We start from the raw sequence: 22,143 nt of genomic DNA, 5'->3' as shown, positions 1-22,143 counted from the left end.
GGGCAAGGGTCACGGAGGAACCCATCTAGAGGCCCCTGGAACCTGCTAGTGGGTTCGAGAAGGGAGACACGGTCAGGGCAAAGCCAGGCCGCGCTGGTAAGATAAAAGGAGCCGAGATCGGGAGTTCGAGGCTGCCGGTTCGGGGAGTGGACTCGTCTCGTCGTTGTTGTCGTCTCGTCGCCATCGTCGCTGCCGTCTTCACTAGATGTTGCGCTGCTAGAAGTTGTTGACTATCTCAGTCGGCGCCGTCAGTGTTTGATGGTTAGTGTTGTCTACAGGCTAGGCTGAGTAACTGTGGAGAGTGTGAGGACGAGACCGTGGAAGTTGTGGTTAATAAACAAGGTGCCTCCTATAAACCTCCTCTCTGAATCACTGACACTACACATGTTCACATATCAGACCGGTTCACATATCCGCCTACGTACTGCAGCGTTTTTTTTTATTTGGCAGGCATGCACCTAGGCTACCTCTCTCAAGTTGCCCTTGGCACAAATCTAGAGCTCTAACAGAATTAGGGGGGGGGAAACACACACACACACTTTGAAGTTACATTAACGCGGACGTGTGAGTGACAACCACTGGCATGGCAGCAGTCGCAATGCCAACAGATCCTCTTTAACGGCCCGACATATTCATGCCAAACAGGCTGGCACCAAGACAGCCCAGGCGTTAGGGGTGGGATGACCCCCCCCTTCCTCCCCCCGCCCCACCCCAAAAGCCAATTCAATTCCTCGTCGCGATTCAGGCTGGTGATTCGATTCCATGATCGATCATTTATCAACACTGTGATGGACGACGGTGCCCTGTATGGGTAAGGGGCCGTCACGCGATTTTGGACGATTTTTGACCCCCCCCTCCCCCTTCATCACACGACGTCACAAAAGTCAGACCCCCCCCCCCCTAAAATATGACGTCACAAAGCTCTACCCCCCCCCCCAAAAAAAAACATGCTTCAAATCGCTTTAAACTATTGTCATTGTAGTGCGTATTTAATGTGGCGCTGCACTCTGATGTTGCAGGAGAAAACATTTATTAAAAAGTATATTTAATTAAGTAGAACGTGTTGTCTATATTCATTTAAAGTTGCGCATTTTCATATGACATCACATTTCATGGGTGATGCAACGTTTCACTAGGTACATAGCTGCTGTTGTTGGGTTTAATTTTTGTTTTTATCGCCCTGAGTGGTAAAATTACTTGGGAAGTCAATCCATTCATCTTCATTCAATACTGGATGGTTACTAATTTATGCCGTTTACATTTACCTCATAAACGATCGTCATATTTTTGTCTTCAGAATTTGAATATTCTTTATTAAGAAAACAAAACCCCCACAATCGATGATAACTTTCTTTGTATCTTGTATAGTAGTTGGTAACCAGACATCCTCTTTAGAACCTGGTTTAATAATCATCATCATCAGCCATGGTCAATTCACTGCTGGATGAATGTCCCCCCCCCACCCCCTAATATTGGCACCATATCTCATGATATGGTGCCATGATCCCGCGATCCACATAGCGCCTACACGTGAGCCGATTTCACAGCTCCATCTCCAGTTGAGATGGAGCTGTTTGCGCTCCCATGGTCTAACCGTGGGTGTCTTCAGCCCGGAATTAGAATGCTGGAGCTCTCTGTGGTTGTGCAAATGCAATTCCAAATGACATCGCTCAAAGACAAGCATAGTAACAATGTGGCACCTATTAAATTAATATATTTATATGCAAAGTTATTACACACTTTTTTAAAAATAGCAATACTTTAATGCATGAGCTAATTTAAGAACGATGTTATTTTAGAGACCGGAGCACAGGGTTAATGATTCCAGTTTATGGTGAGACTGTCCATGAAAGTGTTCCCTTGCAAGACTATAAATTAGTTTTTTATCAGACTCATGAATGTGAATGTAGGCAAATGCAATGTTATCCATTAACAATGCATTAACTATGCAAAAATAGAACTGCCTTTGGCTAATGGCCCACAATTGTGGGAAGTTTCATGTCAGCCGCAAGGGCCCACATTAATCTGGGCCTTCTCGTTAGCAAAAGTCTGCTTTTGGCAGGTCCTGTCTCGCGCTCAACTCCCCTCAACTTTCTCCCTCCCCCTGGTATTTTGAGTGCATGTATTATTAACATCATGGTCATTAAAACATGAAACAATTAAAACAGACAAATTTTCCAAGCAACTATGGAAAGGAGTACGCTAGCTGAAAGCCGCACAGATAGGTTTAGGATAAATTAACTCAACAATTTTTTTTATTTTACCAGGTAAGGCCCACTGAGCTATTTTGCTATTTTTCAGAAGTGAAAACAGGCGCTCAAGCCTCAGTGTCTACAACATCACCACCATACCGGATGCCAAGCTGCAGCATGTAACAAATTAGTTGGCACGTGTCGTGACAAGTAATGCAATTTCCGAAAATGTCCATCCAGTGCTTGCCGAGCTGTATTGACTTCCGGTTGCACATTAATTCTTATTTAGTATGTTTCCTCCAAATTTTTACCAAAAATGTACCGCCAGAACATATCAATTTACATCATTAAGTTAACGGTAAAATAGGTTTTCGATTTATGCTGTTTCACCTCACGTCCATTTTCCAGGGTCGGACCCGGGGGAAAAATATATTTCAAAACTTTTCTTAAAAACTTTACATATACATACACAAAATACTAAGCTATTGTGAAAGCCCGGCATGCCATTTGCCTGTCCATTTGTCCATCAACGAAATTATAAGAGGCTTGCAGAAGTCCAAAAAGTTATATAAAGTGGGGGGTAAATAGTTGATCTAAAAGATTTCCAAAAATTGTCGACAACCCCCCCCTCAAAAAAGTATTATTACCGCCGTGTAGGCATATATACCTACACACCCTACATACAATAGAGTAGTATATAGTGACTCTATAGTAGTATCTGACTCTACAGTAGTATCTTACTGATTATAGCAGTATCTATTGATTATATAGTAGTATCTGCTGACTCTATAGTAGTAATCTTAATTTTAGAACTTTCGTGACTGCAGGAATTATTATTTGTTTCTTTCGGTTAAGTCACGTCTAAAGATAAAATAATAAATTAAAATTAAATAATAGAATACGACGTTTCGATTGCAACACAAGCAATCATCATCATGTATAATGGAAATAGCGACATAAAATCTAACCAGAAAACTATAGACAGACATATTAGCAGACATATATCACCAAGATACATAGAGAGAGCAACACAGGTAACAGAGAGAGGTGGTCGTCTCTGTGGGGTGGCCTTAAATAGACAGAGGAGGGCGGACGCAGAGAGAGGGAGGGGGTTTAGAGAAAAAATTAGCATATCAATGAGTGGACAACAAAACGTGGTGCTGCTGACTCTATAGTAGTATCTACTGACTCTATAGTAGTATCTACTGACTGTAGTAGTACCTACTGACCCTAAAGTAGTATCTACCGACTCTATAGTAGCATCTACCGACTATATAGTAGCATATACTGACTCTATAGTAGTAACTACTGATAATAGGAGTATCCACTGACTATAGTAGTAACCACTAACTCTAAGTAGTATCTAATGACTATGTAGTAATATCCATTGACCGTAGTAGTATCTACTGACTCTACAGTAGTATCAACCAAATCTATACTAGTAAATACTGACTCTACAGTAGTATATAATGACTCTATAGTAGTATCTACTGAATCTATAGTCGTATCTATTGACTCTAAAGTGGATCAACTGACTATAGTATCTACTAACTCTATAGCAGTATCTGCAGACTCTATAGTAGTATATGCAGCCTCTATATCAGTATTTGCTGCTATAGAGGCTACTGATTATAGCAGTATCTACCAACTATTGTAGTAACTACTGACTCTACAGTAGTATCTACTGCATCTATAGTAGTATATATTTAGTTTATAATAGTATCTACTGACTATATTAGTAACTACAGACTCTACAGTAGTATCTACTGAATCTATAGTCCTATCTATTGACTATATAGTAGTATATACTGACTATAGTCGTAACTACTAACTCTATATCAGTATCTGCTGACTCTATAGTAGTATCTGCTCACTCTATAGCAGTATCTGCTTTCACAATAGCAGTATATACTGACTCTACAGTAGCATCTACCGACTCTGCAGTAGTATCTCCCGATTTTCGGTAAAGTCACATAGATAGAAAAATTAATAGATCACGACGTTTCGATCGCAACACAAGAAATCGTCTTCAGGTTAAAAAGAGGGGGAAATCTGCCGAGGCAGGCTGTTTATAAAGGTTTAGAGATGGGCGGGGCAGCTAATGTTAATGTGGGAGTGAGTAGGAAAGAGCGAGTAGGAGAGAGAAATTTGCTTTTAAATGTAAGCTCGGCGAGGGTCGAGCTCGGCTAGGGCCCGGAAATTTGAGAGTCGGCTAATATCGGCAGGTCGGAAGGGAACATCAAAGCAGTTAAAACTTTAACTGGTCGATCACGTCCTTCCAATGATTGCTTAATTTGTATCCATCCTCTCGGTTGAAGTTATGTCTGTGTTTATAAATCGGGATGGCTTCATGGACACATCTTTTATGGCATCCCGAAGGTTTGCAGAGTACCTTGGTCTCGGAAAAGACAATATCGTGTGAGCCCACCGCGTTCAAACAGTGCTCAGCCATGGCAGAGGTATTGGTTCTGCCGTGTTTCAAATCTGCCTTGTGTTTGCAAACACAGTCCGAGACATATCGTTTCGTTTCCCCAATGTAACTGCTACCACAGACACAACTTAGTTTGTAGACACCAGGGTATTGCATGTCAGGAATCACATCTTTCACAGATAGGATGAAATCACGGATTTAGTGTACTGTGTTGAATCGAACCTGGATCTTGTGTTTGTTCAAAATTTTAGAAATATTTTTGGTAACTCCTGCTATGTATGGCAAGGTGATGGTTTTGATTGGGTCCTCAGATGGTTCTCTCCCTATGGTTGGGGATACAGCTTTGCGGATTGTGCGATCCGAATATCCATTCATCTTGAGGGCTTGGCGTACATGCTCCAGTTCACTGGATAGGTGGTGCTGGTCGGAGATGCAACGTGCCCTATGTTGTCGTGTTTTGATGAGGGAATTCTTCTGGGCTGGATGGCGGTGGGAATCAGGCTTTAGATAGGAATCCATTTGGGTGGCTTTCCTGCAGACAGTGTCCCAACGAGCCATCAGGTCTCGTCTCAATCAAAACATCCAGGAATGGTAGCTTGCAATCATTTTCCATTTCCATTGTGAATTTGATGGATGGGTGTATGGAATTGATGTGGCCAGATGACAAACGTGTCATCTAAGTATCTCTTCCACAAGGAAAGACGTAGGGTGGATGTCTGGATGGCATCTGTCTCAAATTTCTCCAAGAAAACATTTGCTACCACTGGCAATAAGGGAGAACCCATTGGGGTACCCTAATTTTGTTTGTAGAATGTACTATTCCAGGTGAAGTAAGTGTTGGTAAGGCAATGCCTCATCAAGTTGGTACATCAGGATTCAGTCCCTGTTGGGCCAAGTCTTCAATGATTGAAATGGTGTCAGCTACCGGTACCTTGGTGAACAGCGAGACTACATCAAAACTGACAAGCAAATGATCTGGAGACAGTGAGTTGTCCTTGATTAGAGAAACCAAGTGAGCTGAGTTAAGTACAGCTGAGGTGGTCTTGCCCGTGAAAGGAATCAGGGTCTCAGACAGAAATCGGGCCAGTTTGTAGGTGGGTGAGTTAATGGTGGAGACGATAGGACGGAGCGGGATACCTTTTTATGGATTTTTGGAAGGCCATAAAATCTGGGTGGTCTAGCAGCCGAAGGTTTTAGAGAGAGCTGCTTGGTCGGTTCGATTAGAGAAGTCGAATTAGTGATGATATTGTTGGTTTTTGTAGCCAGGCGGTTGGTAGGATCTCTATTGATTTTGGTATAGCTGCCATCATTAAGAAGGTCCTTAATTTTGCTGTTGTAAGCGGTTTTATCCATGATGACAGTGGCATTGACCTTGTCTACCGACTCTACAGTAGTATGTATCGACTCTATAATAGTATCTAGTAAGTATAAAAAGTGCCATGGTGAGGCCTAGTCCCGTGGAAAGCCCCCGGCCTTTCCTAGATTGTCCAGCCGGCCGAGGTGGCACCTTTGCAACCTGGGGCTGGGCTGCTACCCCCCCCCCCCATCATCCCCCTGCCTGCTCTACAGTAGTATCTACCATGCTAGTATTAGCATGGTAGTAACTGCACACATTGGGGTGGGGGGGGGGAGAAGAGGACATCACACTGTGAAGAATTTACCTCAGCGTTGTGTATTTTTTTTTGCATTTTTAACGCAAATGAGAATTCCCCCCCCACTGATCGTGTGTGTACGTTGCTAGGGCAACCACCACCAATAAGCCGGCTTTCTCGCGCATGCGTACTTTAAACTTGACAGATGTGAAATACGAATAGCGTTTTTTCGTCCCAGGGCATATGGCGTGGTACCCGTGTACTTTTTTGATATGTAAACCCCACAGTTTGTTAATTAAAAAACGTCACAAGGTACTCGCGCAGACAGACAGACAGACGGACAGACAGACAAACACGCAGACAGTCCCGCAGACAGACACGCAGACAAAACATTTCTTTATAGGTAAGATTACTATTATTACTTGCAGGAACCCACATAACTTTTCTGGTGAAGGGATGGCGAATATTAACGTTTTATCATAACTCCCTTTCCTAGACCTCACCAATGCCGCGTGACTTCATAACCCGGCCCCTCTCCTCACCACCCCTGCGTCTGGTGACGTCACTTATTTTCGGTGTGTTGCAGGCAGACAAATGCATTACTTAATTCCCTCGTTATTCGCGAGGGATACGTTCCGGAGATGCTCGTGAATCGCAAATTTCGCGGATAATGATATTGTCCTACGAAACCATATCTTTCCAATAAATTACCTTAAATAATACATGAACTATAAAATGTTTGATATTGTCTCATCACTTTATCTCATCACATTCTGTGTCATCACTTCATCTCATCACGTTCTTGCATTAGTTTATCTCTCATCACTTTATCTCCCATCACTTTATCTGTCATCACTTTGTCTCATCACTTTCTCTTTCTCGATGCAGTCGTGTAAAGTTCCAGATGTGATTCGCGGATAGCCAAAATCATGGATATCAAATTCGTGAATAACGAGGGGATACTGTATTATATAGAGATCATTACATTCATGTCTGGATTGTGTAATGAGTGGACACTTGCCGACGAGGAGGGCATGACCGTTGGGCATGTTCAGAATGCGGCTGATGCGTGACACGTGCTCAATGGCGAACTGGAACAGCACCAGGTCCATCGGGGCCTTGCTGGCTGCGTTGTACTCCTGCAGACACTTCTCCACCACCTACAAAACACATTAAACGTGAATCGATAATGCCTCATATCGAGCAGCGAGGCTGCATGACCTTTGCATGACCTTTGCTAACGTGTGTGTGTGTGTGTGAGGGTATGGCGAGTGTTTCTGTATCATGAAGTTAGACTCAATTAAAACATATATAAATATATATCTGGGAATGAAAGATAACATTTCATTTTTTTCTTCTCATAAACTGATACTAAGTCGATTTGTAACGATGAAAAGAGCAACAATGATGTACAAATTATATGTTTGTTTTTACTAAAGGGCAGTACCACAAATTAGTAAACCTGGCAGTCAATATTACAACATTGTTGAAATAATATGGGTGTCAAGGTTTTATTTTTTCACGTGTATCGGATTCCCATTAATTGGAGAAGGCGTTAGCTTGAGGCTGTACCTTTCATAACAGGTCCAATGAAGTCATAACTAGCTCATTTTCGAATACATATCAATGTGCTACATTGATTAAGAACGCCCATAGGCCAGCAGTTATTCATAACCTTTCAATTATAAAAAAAAAAGTTGTTTTAATTATCCGCACACATAAACGAAAATCACAAAACATTTTACAAACACCAAAGAAAAACGACTTCTTCACGTGGATACACGCAGCAAATCGTTTCAGATAAAGTTGGCGTAAGGTGTGCTCATACTTATAATTGTAAACTTTTGTTTTCTTGTCAAGTATAGACACAACAGTGCAGTTAAAAAGTTAACTTAACGTTACATTGATATCATAATTTTCATGATCTAATTTCAAGGGCTTGTACTTTCCATTTCATTTACTTTCTCCCAGTTTTATTCGAATTCTAAATATAAATACAATTCATCGAGACCTTGAAACACAGTGAAAAGGGAAATAATGCAACGACAAAGTGTGTAGTTGCCATGCAGCCACACATTGTGTAGTTTAAAGAACATTTACTGCGAAGGGGAGATTATACAACATAACCACGAGGAAGATGAGACCCGATGTTTTCAGGTTCAAAGTAAATTCAAGGTTGATGACACAGCCTGTACGTGACGATACCTAATTTGCATTTCCGATTGCAGTCTACGATGCAAATAATAATTTACAGCACGGTGAACATGAATTGCTGGATGAATGCCTCCCCATGTAAGTGACGGTCGCGGGGGGTTGGTTGAGCACACTTCACGCTGCTCGTAATTGAGGCTCGATGAAGTGGGATTCTCAATTATCACTCACCACTTATGGGTAGCCGTAGCCAGGAATCAAACTCAGGTCACCAGGTTAATAGCACAGTGCGCTCAACTACTGCCCCTATGCTCACCATATTGACCATGTCCCCTGTGCGATTTTTTAAAATTATAATTAAATGATTATATCTGATGGATTACATCATCATAACATATACATGCTGTTCTGTAGGTAACTTTTATTCGGTGTGTACAGAAAAAACCCATGCCCGCCCAGCTTCAATATGGACCATACCAACTGAGCCTGAGTGCAAAGGGAGCAGCGTATGCAAGCATTGACAAACAACAACAAAAATAACGTGATTGTTTTGGCACGTTCATTTAATATAACGAAGTAATGTTATATTGATGGTTATGTATGCTCGCAGGCCTTTTACACAATATTATGTGTATTTCCTCACACGTACCTTTTAGGGAACCCAGAGCGTGACGGACAGCCACTTGAGAATTATATCGACGAATATGTACAGCCTATCCGTCATTACACTTTGTCCCTGGTTCCTTCCAGAATGCAATCGGGTTTAAAATTTCACTCCCACCACAGCGTTCTGGGTCGTTCAAGCCCATTTCCACCCCTGGCGTGCGCACAAGACATGGCAGGGCTGTACCTTTACATTTATCTTATTTCATTGAATGGCTTTTACCTTGGGACTTCACATCCACTGACCATATTTACCTACGTTGTGGGTGACCCTGCGCTTTTTGGCGGTGATGTGTGAGCCACCGGTGGACTTTATATCTACGCCACTATGCCACTGGTCCCGTTGAAAGCTGGCATTAGACTTTGACTAGAGGCAGGATTGTCTCATAGCTAAGCTAGCATTGTGTCCGGGCTACGAGTAGTGTTGTCCTGTGGCCAATTTGGTGTTGGGTTTGAGCTCATGGTAGTTGCAGTTGCACCACCTGGACACTGTATAACGATGCTACCGGTGCCATGGTTATGCTAGGGTTGGGCTAGGAACAATTGTTCCATGTTTAGTCTAGCATTGGGGATGGGCTAGGTTCAGTGTCATCCTTTGGCTAAGCTATCTTTGGGTTGGGCCAGGTCAAGTGTTGCCCTACGCCTATGCCTGGCGTTGTTGTGAGGGCTACACGCAGCGCCGCTCCATAGCTCAGCTCGTGTTGGGGAGGGGCTAGATTCGGTGTTTTCCTTGGCTAAGCCAGTGTTGTGGCCGAACCAGGGGCAGCATTACACCTCGACTGAGGACTATTATGGTGCCGTGACGGCACTCACTTAGACTAGTGGCGCCACGATGGCGCGATGTTAATTACCTCGCTTGGTATACAGGAGGTTAGAGGTTCCATCCGGCCTATTACACCTGTATATTTGGAGTTTACATGCTTTTCCGTGGTCGTGTGGAATTTCCTCCGGCTTCTCCGGTTTTCCCGTCTACATTTAAAAACATGCGTTGAGAATATTTGGCTGCTATAAATTTCCCCACGATGATAAGCCACGTCGTTGAGCTATCATTTGTGGCCAGGTTGTTTCTGAAAAGAGAGCTACATAGCTCAGCGGGCCTTACCTGGTAGGTAAAAAAGATAAATGGTTTAAAAATTGGTTAAGCAAAGCAGTGGATTTAAATGAAACGGACAAGAGTGGCCACACACGTGCCCGAGTGTGCACCTTCTTGAGTTGCTCCATGTCGGCGATCTCGTCGTAGTCGCGCTTGCGGCCGTCTACCGACTTGGCACCCATGAAGTCTCCGAAGAATAGGCCACGCATGTCGCTGTGTCCCAGCTCTCGGCCTCTCATCAGGTTTGCGAAGAGGCTGCTCATCTTCTCCTTGAACTGAGTCTGCACCACGTTCTGCGGGAACACGACCGACCAAACGCACAAGTTTTTCCAGTTGCGAACGTAGCGCGGTGCAACTCACGCGAGCTTGGGCTCGCGTGAGTTGAGCCCTGCGGCAGAGTTAGCCTGTGGGCAGGTCTCGCGCGGTGGGATAAAGTGTGGGTGCTCCCGCCTCTTCCAGGAAGTCTGGCCAGCGTGGAAGAGTAGGCCAAGCACTCCTACCGAGGGGGGCTGTGTAGAGTGCCCCTCAAGCGGAGGCCCTTCTTCTAGCAGTGGCGTGAGCGAGCAATTTGCAGGTGTGCATCTTTACCTAATTCAGCTTAGCTCGGCCAGTGATGGCTAAAATTTATCAGGGCTGAGAGCCGAGATGCAGGGAGCATGAAGAGCACGTCTTGTGCCGTGAGACAGAAGCCTAATCGAGTGACTGGAGAGGCGCTTCGCAGTGTCTGCTTAAGCAGCCCTCTCCCGATGATCGATTGAGCTCTGGGAGGACATTCTTTACTTTCCACCTTCGTTCTCATGGAGTGATTAGGACATCGGACATCGGGGAACAACTATTTTTTTTCTGCAGCACACACACAACGTAATAAAAACAGGGATGCGTCCGTGAATTAACAATTAACTTCGCAAAAAAATTAACAATCAGCTTCACAAAATATATATATTTTTTACGCTAACTGTAGCACGAGTGTAGTGTGAGACCATTTGGTTTGAACGAAAGCATAATCACGGTTTTACAATAAATTATATTTTCAGTAATGAAAGCATTAATAAAATTCAAGACACCTTCAGTAAAGACCGGATAGTGTCAGTCCGGATTAACGCAGTGCAGATGAATAGCACCTTACGTCGTCATTTAATCCAGACATAACTCGCACGCTGCGTGCTGTAAAATCGTGCAAAAGTTTAATATGCTTGCCGCGACCGCGGACGCAGCTTTCAATTTTTTAGCCGACTCGTGCAAAGCCACCTTCGTTCCCAGCGGTGGCGACAACGGCGCGCATGGCACGGCGCGGCACGACCCGGTGGCGCCCGGTTAGCAGCGCCACGGATTGCTCGGCTCCGTCAAGATCCCCCCCCCCCAGGAGCTGACAAAGTTAAAAAAATTCAACTCCTCTCCTTTCCTCGGCTCGACAGAAAAACGTTCCCCCTCCCCAAACTCGCAGCAAATTTGTGTTGTTGTCGTTCATGGCTTCGTTCCAAAACACCGTTGACTTCTCAAAAAATGTGGTATTTGCAGTTAATTTGTTTCACATACAATTGAGACGAGAGTGGGGGGGGGGTAAAGGTTATTTCTGGTCTGGGGACAGAGAGAGAGAGAAGCACACTTTAGAGATGTGCTGTGCGGAGACATATTGACCATCTGGAGTTGTTTAATGTCAAGAAGCACCTCTTTACCTTCGCGACCGCTAATCCTTAGGAAATCTGAAGTTGGAAAATGTGCCTGCGAGGTATAGAGTGGCGCTGATAACACCATCCTTGCTGTGCGCTCTCTCATAGGAATCTCATGATCGATCAATTACAATCGATTCTCACACTCTGCTGAACATGTAAAAAACAAATCTAGTAACAATAAACCTGTTACTAACTTGCAATCTGGTGGTTTGTGTGTGTGTGGTGGTTTGTGTGTGTGTCCAAGAGGCCGTACACCCGGGACGAGATGGATTGATGAGATCAGCTCTTGTGAGGGTGCTGAGTGGTTACTTTGTTTTTGTTTTGCATCACGGGATATGTGTGTGTGCACGTTGAACTTTTCTCGGACCGTATGTAGCCAACCGTGCCAATGGGAGGTGCGAGGGAAGGACAACAAACTAAACACAAGAAGCAGTGCTAAATAAATGAATTTTCAATCTGGATGATTTAAAAGCCCATAGCTCTAGTGGATTCCTGATATCGGGAGGAAGAGCATTCCAGACGGCCGCAGAAGCGCATATGGAGACGTTTGATGTGTTATTATAATAATAGGGTTTTTCTCCTTTTTTGTGGCAACAAAACTGAAATATTTTTACAATGATTTATGTCTGCTTTAACCACAATACTTGCAGTCAAAATGCAAACAAAAACACACTATGATAATATATGCATTTGTCCTTGAAACTGATTGGTCCACACCAGTTTTGTTGTCAAAAAAGGGGAAAAACCCTATTATTATATTATGGTACTGGCAAAGGAGGTCTAATGATGACACGTTAATAATCTTGACTTAAAGCTTTCATGACTTGCAGGAATTCATATTATTTGGGTCTTTCGGTAAAGTCACGTAGACAGAAAATAAAAAAATAAAAAAAATTATAACAATATCACGACGTTTCGATCGCAACACAAGAAATCGTCATCAGGTGAAAAATAGAGCGAGAGAGCTGCTGAGGCAATAAAAATATATTTTGATGACGATTGCTGTGTTGCGATCGAAACGTCGTAGTTTGTTGTTATGTTTTATTATTTTCTTTGAACCTATCTACGTGAATTCACCTAAAGACCCAAGAAAATGAATTCCTGAAGTCACGAAAGCTTTAAGTCAAGATTCCTGGCTTATTATATTAGTAAAATTCGGGGGTGGTGGGGTGCGTCAAGCATACGTACGCAGGTGGGGGGGGTGGTGTAAAAAGTCCGCGTGCGTACAGGGAGGGGGGAGGGGTCAAGTTTTGACAGATTTTTGCGTACCTACTAAATGGGTGGCCCCTGACTGTCTTTGTTCGTTGGCTCGTCAAATCAAAGTAAACACTAGATTTGAAGCTTTCGTGACTGCAAGGATTCATACTCTTAGTTTTTTCGGTAAAGTCACGTAGGTAAAAAATTTAAATTTAAATTAATAAAAAAATAATTAATAAAAATCTCCGTCATCAGGTGGGACCGTCACAGCCAGATTTGCTGTCTCAAGTGAGGCCCTCACTTTTACCTACGTGACTTTACCGAAAAAACTAAGAGTATAAAGTAAACACTCCTTTCTCAAAGATGGTGGCAGCTAGGGGAGACCTCCTTTCATCAGTGCACTGATCTAAGTTGATTATGATTATGAATACAATTATACATTCAATATAATTATAATAATTCGCTTTATAAGGCTCCCTCAAACAATGGATATCAGAGTGGCATGTGTGTAGAGGAGGAAAACTAGGGAGAATCAACTGGGGAAATAGACTCGTATGTATGTTGAACCTACATCATTAAACCTTTGCCAGTACCAAAATATAATAGGGTTTTCCCCCTTTTTTCTGGCAGAAATGGGGGGGGGGGGGTGGAAACCCTATTATTATATGTTGAACCTCTTTCACACCGAATGTAGCCAACCGTGCTAATCAGAGGTGTGGGCAAGAGACAAGATTCAAGACACAAGATTCAAGAGACAAGATTCAAGACACAAGATTCAAGAGACAAGATTCAAGACACAAGATTCAAGAGACAAGATTCAAGAGAGAAAAAGCAGAGGCTGTGTTAAACACGTGGTGGGGTCTAAACTCAGGACTTAGAAATATCCATAGACTGAGAGCTCCTCACCTCCAAGGAGCAGGGAATTCCAGATCCTGTGGTCTGTGCGGACAAAAGTCCAGTGGGTCGCCACAGGTTAGACACCCGGGGCTCAGTTACTCTGAGTAGGTAACGATCGGTAGATTTCAGAGATCTTATCGGAGTGTGCGGATGAATCAACTGCTGGATATAAGTTGGAACACAAACAATACAGCCACGTGAGCTGCTGCTATTTACCAAATTGACAAGAGATGGCGAACTGCCTGATCGAATCGAGACCCAGAATCGTAGCAATTCAATGAATGGCGAGGAGGGCAAACCGTCCCACTACTTAATTCATCACTACCCTTGTGCAAGTGAACTCTGTGTCCATCAGCCCTGAAAGAGCTCGAACTTCCAGAATTTCCCAATGTTAGCATCGCTGCTACCTCCCCTACCCCCTCACCCGCCCCCACACCCTCTGACAGCTGACAGCTCCCAGTGCAGTTGAAAATTAGCCTCACTGTGCTAGCTCCCATTTATTGTGTGTCATCGCAGTTACTCCAAAGGCCCTTGACCCATTTTCGCTTAACCCGACGCAAATTTGCAGGGGCAGTCCTCGACTTACGAACGGGTTGCGTCCTTTGAAACCTTTTCGTAAGTTGAACGATTCGCAGGTTGGAACGCAACAATGTGCTGTATTTAAATGCTGTTTTTGTAAAATGTGTTACAGTTCAACAAAAAAGGGATGCATTGTTAAACGCCTACTGTAATATATACAGTACATTCATCATAAACGTTTTTGGGTTAGATCGCGTTATTTATAAATGTGTCGCAACTCTCCATCACCCGACACAACCAATCAGTAAAAAAGTGTCACGTTGACAAAATACAAATAGTTCACTACTTTAGCCCACCGGTGTGTTGAAGAATGAATCCACAACATTTACAGCAAGGTGTTGAATGTAATTACCAGCGATGCCGTACTCAAATGGTAAATGTTGTGGGTTTACTCTCCAACACACCGGTGTGCTGAAGCAGTAACGAATTGGCGCATTTTGTTTACGTGACAAACCAAACTGATTGGCTGTGTCCAGTGGTGGTGGGTTAATGACACATTTATATTTATGCGATCTAACCCAAAATAACTTTTATTACGAATAAAATGTAACTGATTGCCAATCCCCAATTAGGTTGTGAACAAGCGTACTTATCGAACCGTCCCGCTGACTCCCACAGAGATGAACCACGTGGGTATCAATTGCACACGAGCTGGTAGTAATGATTTTATTAGTAACCTGAATGAAAAACGTGCATTACTGCTACAGGATTTTTGCACGCAAAAAATAACTACTCAGCATGTTTTGTGAAATGCACTAGAGTCCAACATAAGCAATAAAGCTGGAAAGTCTAATGACAATTTATGCTGAATTTCTATCCTTGACCAGGAAAGCTTTGGAAGTTTTACAACTTATATTTGAAGGTAATTTATCATTTGAATGCTTCACCAATTCCTCTCGCCAATATTGTTGTACAGGCAGAAACTGCAACGACCAGATGAAACCCTCGTGTAAGAGAAGATAGCAATGAACTGTGGCACAGGGAGGTCAGGAACGAATTGTTGTACACTTCTGCACTGCACGTGAGGCTCTCACGGACACGAGCTGAAGGTTTAACAACCCTGCCTAACCAGTGACTGGGACTCATGTTTGTGTTATAACTTGAATTTTACTAGCAATCAAACTTTTGGAAAACGTTGGCCAATGATCGATCCTAATCTATGGTAGAGACTAAACACAAAAACATCAACTGTTGACTTCCCACGAAGGGATGCAGGCTCACCAAGTAGAGCTGATTTAAATAACACCAAGTGATATGCTGAGTGCTCTTTAACGTGAAATTAAACTTATTCTCTTTAATAACTGAAATCATTTAAATATATGCGCACAACTTTATCTGTGATGAACGCTGCACTTTCCGTCGTTTTCATGCAGGGGGCGCTACAAACCTACGCGCCCCCTGCATGAACGACGGAGGCGCAGGAACAGACGTTCGATTACGTTGGAATCGATCTGCAGACGGCGGTCGTCTCACATGGCCAGCAGCTCTACATCGCCTTAGCTCGATCCCGCAATCCCAAACAGGTGAAAGTCCGCATCGAACCGAACCCCCAGCAAGGCCATATACTTAATGACGAGAGAAAATTCACACGAAATGTCCTTTTCAATGAAGTCTTCCAGATGTAAAATGATATAAGCTTTTAATGAAGAAATTAAATTATCTATTTAAAAACAATACAATTCAAGATGTATGATTATAAAACTTCAAAACGGAGCATCGGGTGCTTGCGTGAATGCGTCGTTTGTGTGCAATTTTTTTCGTGACTTTCCTGGCCGAAGGCCGTAAATGGTTGTGAGGGGAGCCATAGGCGCCCCCGAACAACTCCTAGTGTCTAATAGGCTAACAATCATACCGTCAATAGTTTGTATATATAAAATTGTCATTCCAACAAAATAATTGTCCTGTACGCAAAATGGTCTTAGAGGAGATCGCATTGTGCAATTCCTTACAGGGTGCGATTGCTGGCAGATGGCCACTCACGTATGATCGGCGGAGTGCGATGGCATTGTTGTATTACCTCTAAAAGACGGGGGTGGGGGGGGGTGTTGACTAGGGAAAAATAAAGCATCTACCAACATGTATATCGCACTCAGAGAGTTTTCAACAGGCCTCTGTTAATACCAGTGATATATCCGACTTTTGAAAGAGCATGGCAATTATCATGTATACTGACAGACTTCATAAATACTTACAAACAGCTAAGTTTTGTCAGATTTTTTTTGGCAAACTGATCAATCGATGCATGGTGTGATGACGAGCTCACTTGGCTTACGATCCAGAGATCACTGGTTTCAATCTGCCGGCACAGCAGTTCAAACGTAGGGCACATTTCTTAAATCGCATCGTCTCTGTCCACCCAGCAGTGTTCATGGGCACACCACAGTTAGTCGATAGTTCCAGTGTGGTGGGGTAAAGTGTGGGTAGTCCCACCTCTTCCAAACGATCTGGCCAGTATGGAAGAGTAGGCCAAAATACGTTCTAGAAAGGCGTCTTTAGAGCTCACTCCGTTGAAGCCCTTGCCGCCAGCAGTCGCATAAGGAAGGATTCCAAGGCCTCTCTTTTAGCTTGCATCAACACCTGAGCACCGTGTTTAATATCCAGTGGCTGGGACTCGGGATTCAATTTCAGGATGTCAAGTGGTGCTGATTACGTCACCTGACATGGGCATCAGTTGACCATGAGCTACACTTGTATATATCTCCGACATCTCTAATACACCCACATGCAAAGTGTTGATTAACACCTGCTGCAACGTTTTTGACAAATGATCGAAAAACTAGGGTAATTTATACATTTTTTTAAATCAATTCTGGATGAAGATCTCCCCAATAACTTGGTTGAGACTTTCATCCAGCAGTGGAAGGATCATGGTTGATTACTTACTTACTCCTCTCCGCTCCCTGTGGAGCATAAGGCCACAACAAGCCCACACCATGTGGGGCGGTCTTTAGCAGCTTTCTCTGCTTCACCCCAAGACAGGCCCACGGTCTTTAGCTGGTTTTGAATTTTGTTCTTGTTGCAGTTTCCATAACAATTCTGGGTTTTCCGGGGTGGGGTTGTTAGCCCCACGCCCAACCCTCAACCTGGAGGACCAGGGGTTGTCCACTTCGTCTGTCCTCTACCCGTTGACCAGTCCGGCATGGTTGGACCTGCTGGGAGCCGAAGGCTTCCGCTGGCTTTTGTCTCTGGGTCATGGAGGCACAACAAGCTTCCCTACCACGACAAGGCGACAACACACGAGAGATTGTGATGAATTCGTTCAAAAACAAACAAGACTTTTCTCCTGGTTGTGCTGAAACCACTTTACTTATTTTAACTTAGTTTTTAAATAGCACTTGAAGAAGAGAAAATGGGTGCGAATAGACCAATTTTCAAGTCATGATTCAATTGCGTGCTCAACCCAAAGGACTGACTGCAGCTCCAGTAGGGAGTATAGCAACTGACTCCACTACCCGCTCAGACTGGGTGACAAAATACCACCACACCAATTCGACACTCATCAGAATGTACTTACAATAATTGTTTTACTTGCAGTGTCAGTGAAAATAACTCTTTGCTTGAGCAGACATTTTGGGGCAGTTTATCAAAAAGGAATGCCCACTTGACTTCTCCCACGGTGGTAACTCAGGTTCTTTGATTCTGGAGGAACAGTGGGCTGAGTTGAACCATGGCCACGATTTAAATTTGCCATGACAAGCGGCCTCCTGTTTACGACGGTCACATTAACTTTTTGGCGCCGCGGTGGCGAGATGTTAACTACCTCGCCTGGTATACAGGCGGGTGTGCGTTCAATCTCGACCCTGATTCCGGTATATTAGAAACATGCATTTCGAGTATTTGACTGAAATACATTTCCGCGTGATAAGCCGTTTCGTTGAGCTCCCATTTGTAGCCAGGTCGCTTCTGAAAAAGAGCTAAGTAGCTCAGCGGGCCTCACCTGGTAATTTTTTTTAAAATAGTTTAACTTGATTTACAACGCATCTTCTGACATGACTCCGAACACATTTGAACAGAGTCAGCCTGGTCTCCGATGTCACTTGGCTTGGAGCTTTTGTTATTCTAAAGTGTTCTCGTGGATGTTTACCTCTTAAACCCTAGTGACGAATTGGCCACGTTCTGTTTACGTGACAACCCTTACTAGTTGGCTGTGTCGGGTGGTGGCGGGATTTATCGACACATTTATATATTTACGCGATCTAACCCCCAAAAAAACCTCGATTATAGACTCCTAAACCCTGTTAAAACATTGCTGATAAATGTAAAAAAACACATCGGCAAGTGATGTTTCTACTGTCTGTGGGAAACTTCGGGTCGATTTTTAACGAGGTTTCAAGAAACGCATTGTAACGTCGTAAAAAGCGGGGACTGCCTGTAATCCCATTCTTGCATGTGGCAATGTGTTCCGGAGCTGAATGCTACTGAGCAGTTGCGAGGCAAGCAATGGAACTTTAGACCCCCACCCACCCACCTACTGGGCCAGATACCTGTGCAGAGGGAAACACTCAACTAAACTTCAGCTTACAGTGGCCTCTGTTTAAAAAATAGATGTCAAAGTGTTTAAAACTATGAAGGAAGCATTAAAGCAACATAACAATATAAACTTCCCCTTGATAGCTACACTTTTAATACCTTGCTATAAAACTGGAAAAAACACAAACTCGTGCCGACACTATTACAACATATTGCTCTTAAAAAAGTATATTTCAGTAGTAATAATATTTCGACATTACAACATTGCTATGTACTCAAACATGGCCGTAAATAGAAGTTCACCTTGGTATCACAATGCTCGCAAAAAAAGTAAACACTCGACAGGATTTCAGTGTCAGTTATTGCTTTCCCCTGCCCCCCCCCCCAGAGCCCAATTTGCTTCCTTCACATTTTATAGAAACTTCCAGAGCATGAATAACACATTCCGTTGTTATGCTACTGACACAGCAATGTACTTCTGAAGATAATTACTTCTTCATCACCGTCATCAGATTTTGTTGTGTGTTATACTTCCGATAAAATATAGAAAGTCAAACTCCGACATAGATTTGAATGTGGTGACTATTCTTGTGCAAGCCTTTGCAAATGGGTTGAGACGATCAATTGGCTAAACACGAAAACCCTTGCGGACCAAGGAGACAGCATTAATTTTTAGCTTCCTTGCATCACAGCTTGAAACTAAAAAGCACTGCCTCTAAAGCCCTGACATGGTACATTAGCAGTGTTATACATTTACGAAATCCCAGCAGCACAATATGAAGTTGGATCCACTGCATTCTTAATTCATACACTCAATACGCAATCATCGTAGCCATTAACAGATGGATACTCCGCACTGCAAAATATCCCTCAGGGGTTAAAATGATGAGCGGGATTGGGGAAATGGGGAGTTAAGACAGTCAGAGACAAAAAAATGTTATAAACTCAAAACTAAACTATTTTATTTTATCAGCCAAGGCCCACTGAGCTATATAGCTCTTTTTAAAAAGATTCATTGGCTTATTTATCACTCAACAAAGTGGCTTATCACGTAGACATTTATAACAGCCAAATATTCTAAACGCATCCTTCTTAAACGTGGAGGGAAAAACCAAAGGACCTGGAGAAAAATCCATGCGACCACGGTGAGAACATGGAAACTCCAAATAAACAGGTGTCAGGGATGGAACCCACGACCCCCTGCATACCAGGCGAGGGAGATAACATCTCGCCGCCAGGAAACCCCAAAGATAAGTTGAAGAGAATGAGAAGTAGGATATGTGTTGAAGGAGTATGAAGGGGAAGGCTGGACTAAGATTGTTGAGGAAAGCACAGAGAGTACAAGGAAGTGTATGGTTGAACGTGAATTGAAGACTGTAATTAGAGAGTAGTGAATAATTTAAGTGGTTGGCTCCACCAAATGTTAGGTGGTACTCATCTTGATTGGTGGCCTCAAGCCAGGGGTGTAAATTCCCAAATGCCATGGCAAGGTCCATTCTCTTCATAGTGTAGAGGAGTAATGGATGACATGACGGCATGAGCGCCGTGAAGCTGGATGACGTCATGTCACGGGGATTGTAAGGGGGGTACTTAAGGGGGACCCCGTCACATGAGCGGGGTCGTTGTGGGAGCCGGGAGATGCTGAGGGTCTGACAAGGAGGTCTCTCCTGCGCATGACCGGACGGAGTTGGCTGAACCCCCTCGAGTAAGAGAGCCCAAGAGATAGCTGAGGCTAGGGACAGATCGAGCCTGAGGTCCCAGGGAAGAACCAAGTGTAGGGACACCTATCCCTGGTGTAATGTGTTACCCTTGTGTTAATAAAACGGCGTGAGCCCCTACATGAAGTTCTGTCTTCGCGTGCATCTTCACTGCACAACAATAGGACACCCATCGTTGACTTTCCACCAAGCGGTACTCATTTTATAAAGAGCAGACGGATGATGGGCATAATTTTATGGAGTTAGAACCTATGGCCTTCGTGGGACTGATCGACTGTGTAATGAATGGTGAATACATCTTACGCATTATAATTACAGGAGTAAGACTGATTACTACACGTGATTGTACATATCACTGGTTGCAGTGCTAAGATCACGCACTGGATTCATTGGCTTATTTGTCCAAGTACTGATGACTTGTATGAATTATGAGTGGTCTTATGAATTATATATATATATAAAAAACACCATGTTTCTAACTCAGTTTAAATGATACGATAACGTATTTTAGTCACGTGGCTAATGACTGCAACACTCAGGCCAGAGGCGATTTCCATCGCGGTTTACAAAGGCAATGGGCCACTGTCTATAACATACTCTATACGACCCCTTAAGCAAGCTCTGAGTTGCTATATCAAAGTGTTCACAGAAAGATCCACAACAGACCGATCGTGTTAAAGTGCCACCTTAATGTTTTATCAACAAACACATCATACAACTCATCTATAAGTGATATCATTGTATGCTCGTGATAATCTGAGGATTATACAAGGTTGGAATTAGGTGAGTTGTAAGAAGGGGACTCGAAGGAAGCCAAGACGAGAAGGTGGCACCTTAATGATGGAGAAGAAGAGCTGCTGGTCAGAGGCGTCAACCAGACGGTCAGAGAAGACGCGGTACACCTCGTGGACCCACAACCGCATCAATTTCCTGGCACCGTCGTCACCCAGAGGAACGCAAGAGGCTTTCACCAGCATCAGGCCCTGCAGCAACACACACACACAATCAATAACCAGTCACGAGCCAATGTTTTTTCCCAAGAGTCGACAAAGCCGAGGCCGTTCTTACCTCGTACACAGGTCGACATGAAGCTAATGTGTTTGGCAAACGTGTTACAAGTGAGCTGGCCTTTTCTCAAGTTGAGTAAATCCACTGTTTGGAGCATTATTCTTGAAAGTAACCATCTAAGAAACGCTTTAGAACCATAGCAATGTAACATAATTCTATATTTAGTATGTTGAGAACATTTTTTGTGTAATCTAATAGTTCGGTTGCCATTATGATTACATTCACCAAATACTCTTATATTATAATCATTTGTACTCTGGGTAAGAGCAGCAGTGCAGTGGTTCATTGCACTGTGTTCTGAACCGGGAAACCGCACGTTTGATTCCCAGCCACGGCGAACATCAGGGGCAAAGACTGGTTCTGGGTTCGCATCTTTCAGCATCCCACAATGATCGCCACGGTGAAGTATGGTCAAACAG

General features: G+C 43.5%; 1 protein-coding gene across 3 annotated transcripts in view; it reads right to left on the bottom strand.

Moving 5' to 3' along the window:
* LOC144721221 (dynein axonemal heavy chain 3-like) overlaps window positions 1-22,143 on the bottom strand; it is an 814,808-nt gene that overhangs the window by 133,807 nt on the left and 658,858 nt on the right. For all 3 annotated transcript variants that reach the window (XM_078598660.1, XM_078598658.1, XM_078598659.1), the window contains 3 exons: window positions 21,490-21,639; window positions 10,233-10,415; window positions 7,237-7,375 (listed from right to left, as the gene is read on the bottom strand). In XM_078598660.1, coding sequence (XP_078454786.1) covers window positions 7,237-7,375; window positions 10,233-10,415; window positions 21,490-21,639 — 472 coding nt within the window. The remainder of the gene's footprint in view (window positions 1-7,236; window positions 7,376-10,232; window positions 10,416-21,489; window positions 21,640-22,143) is intronic.

The sequence above is a fragment of the Lampetra planeri genome, chromosome 11 (genome assembly GCF_965212315.1).
Source record: "Lampetra planeri chromosome 11, kcLamPlan1.2.h2, whole genome shotgun sequence".
Taxonomy (NCBI): Eukaryota; Metazoa; Chordata; class Hyperoartia; order Petromyzontiformes; family Petromyzontidae; genus Lampetra; species Lampetra planeri.
Note: the sequence above shows the minus strand (reverse complement) of the source record. Positions and strands in the feature narration are given on the sequence as shown.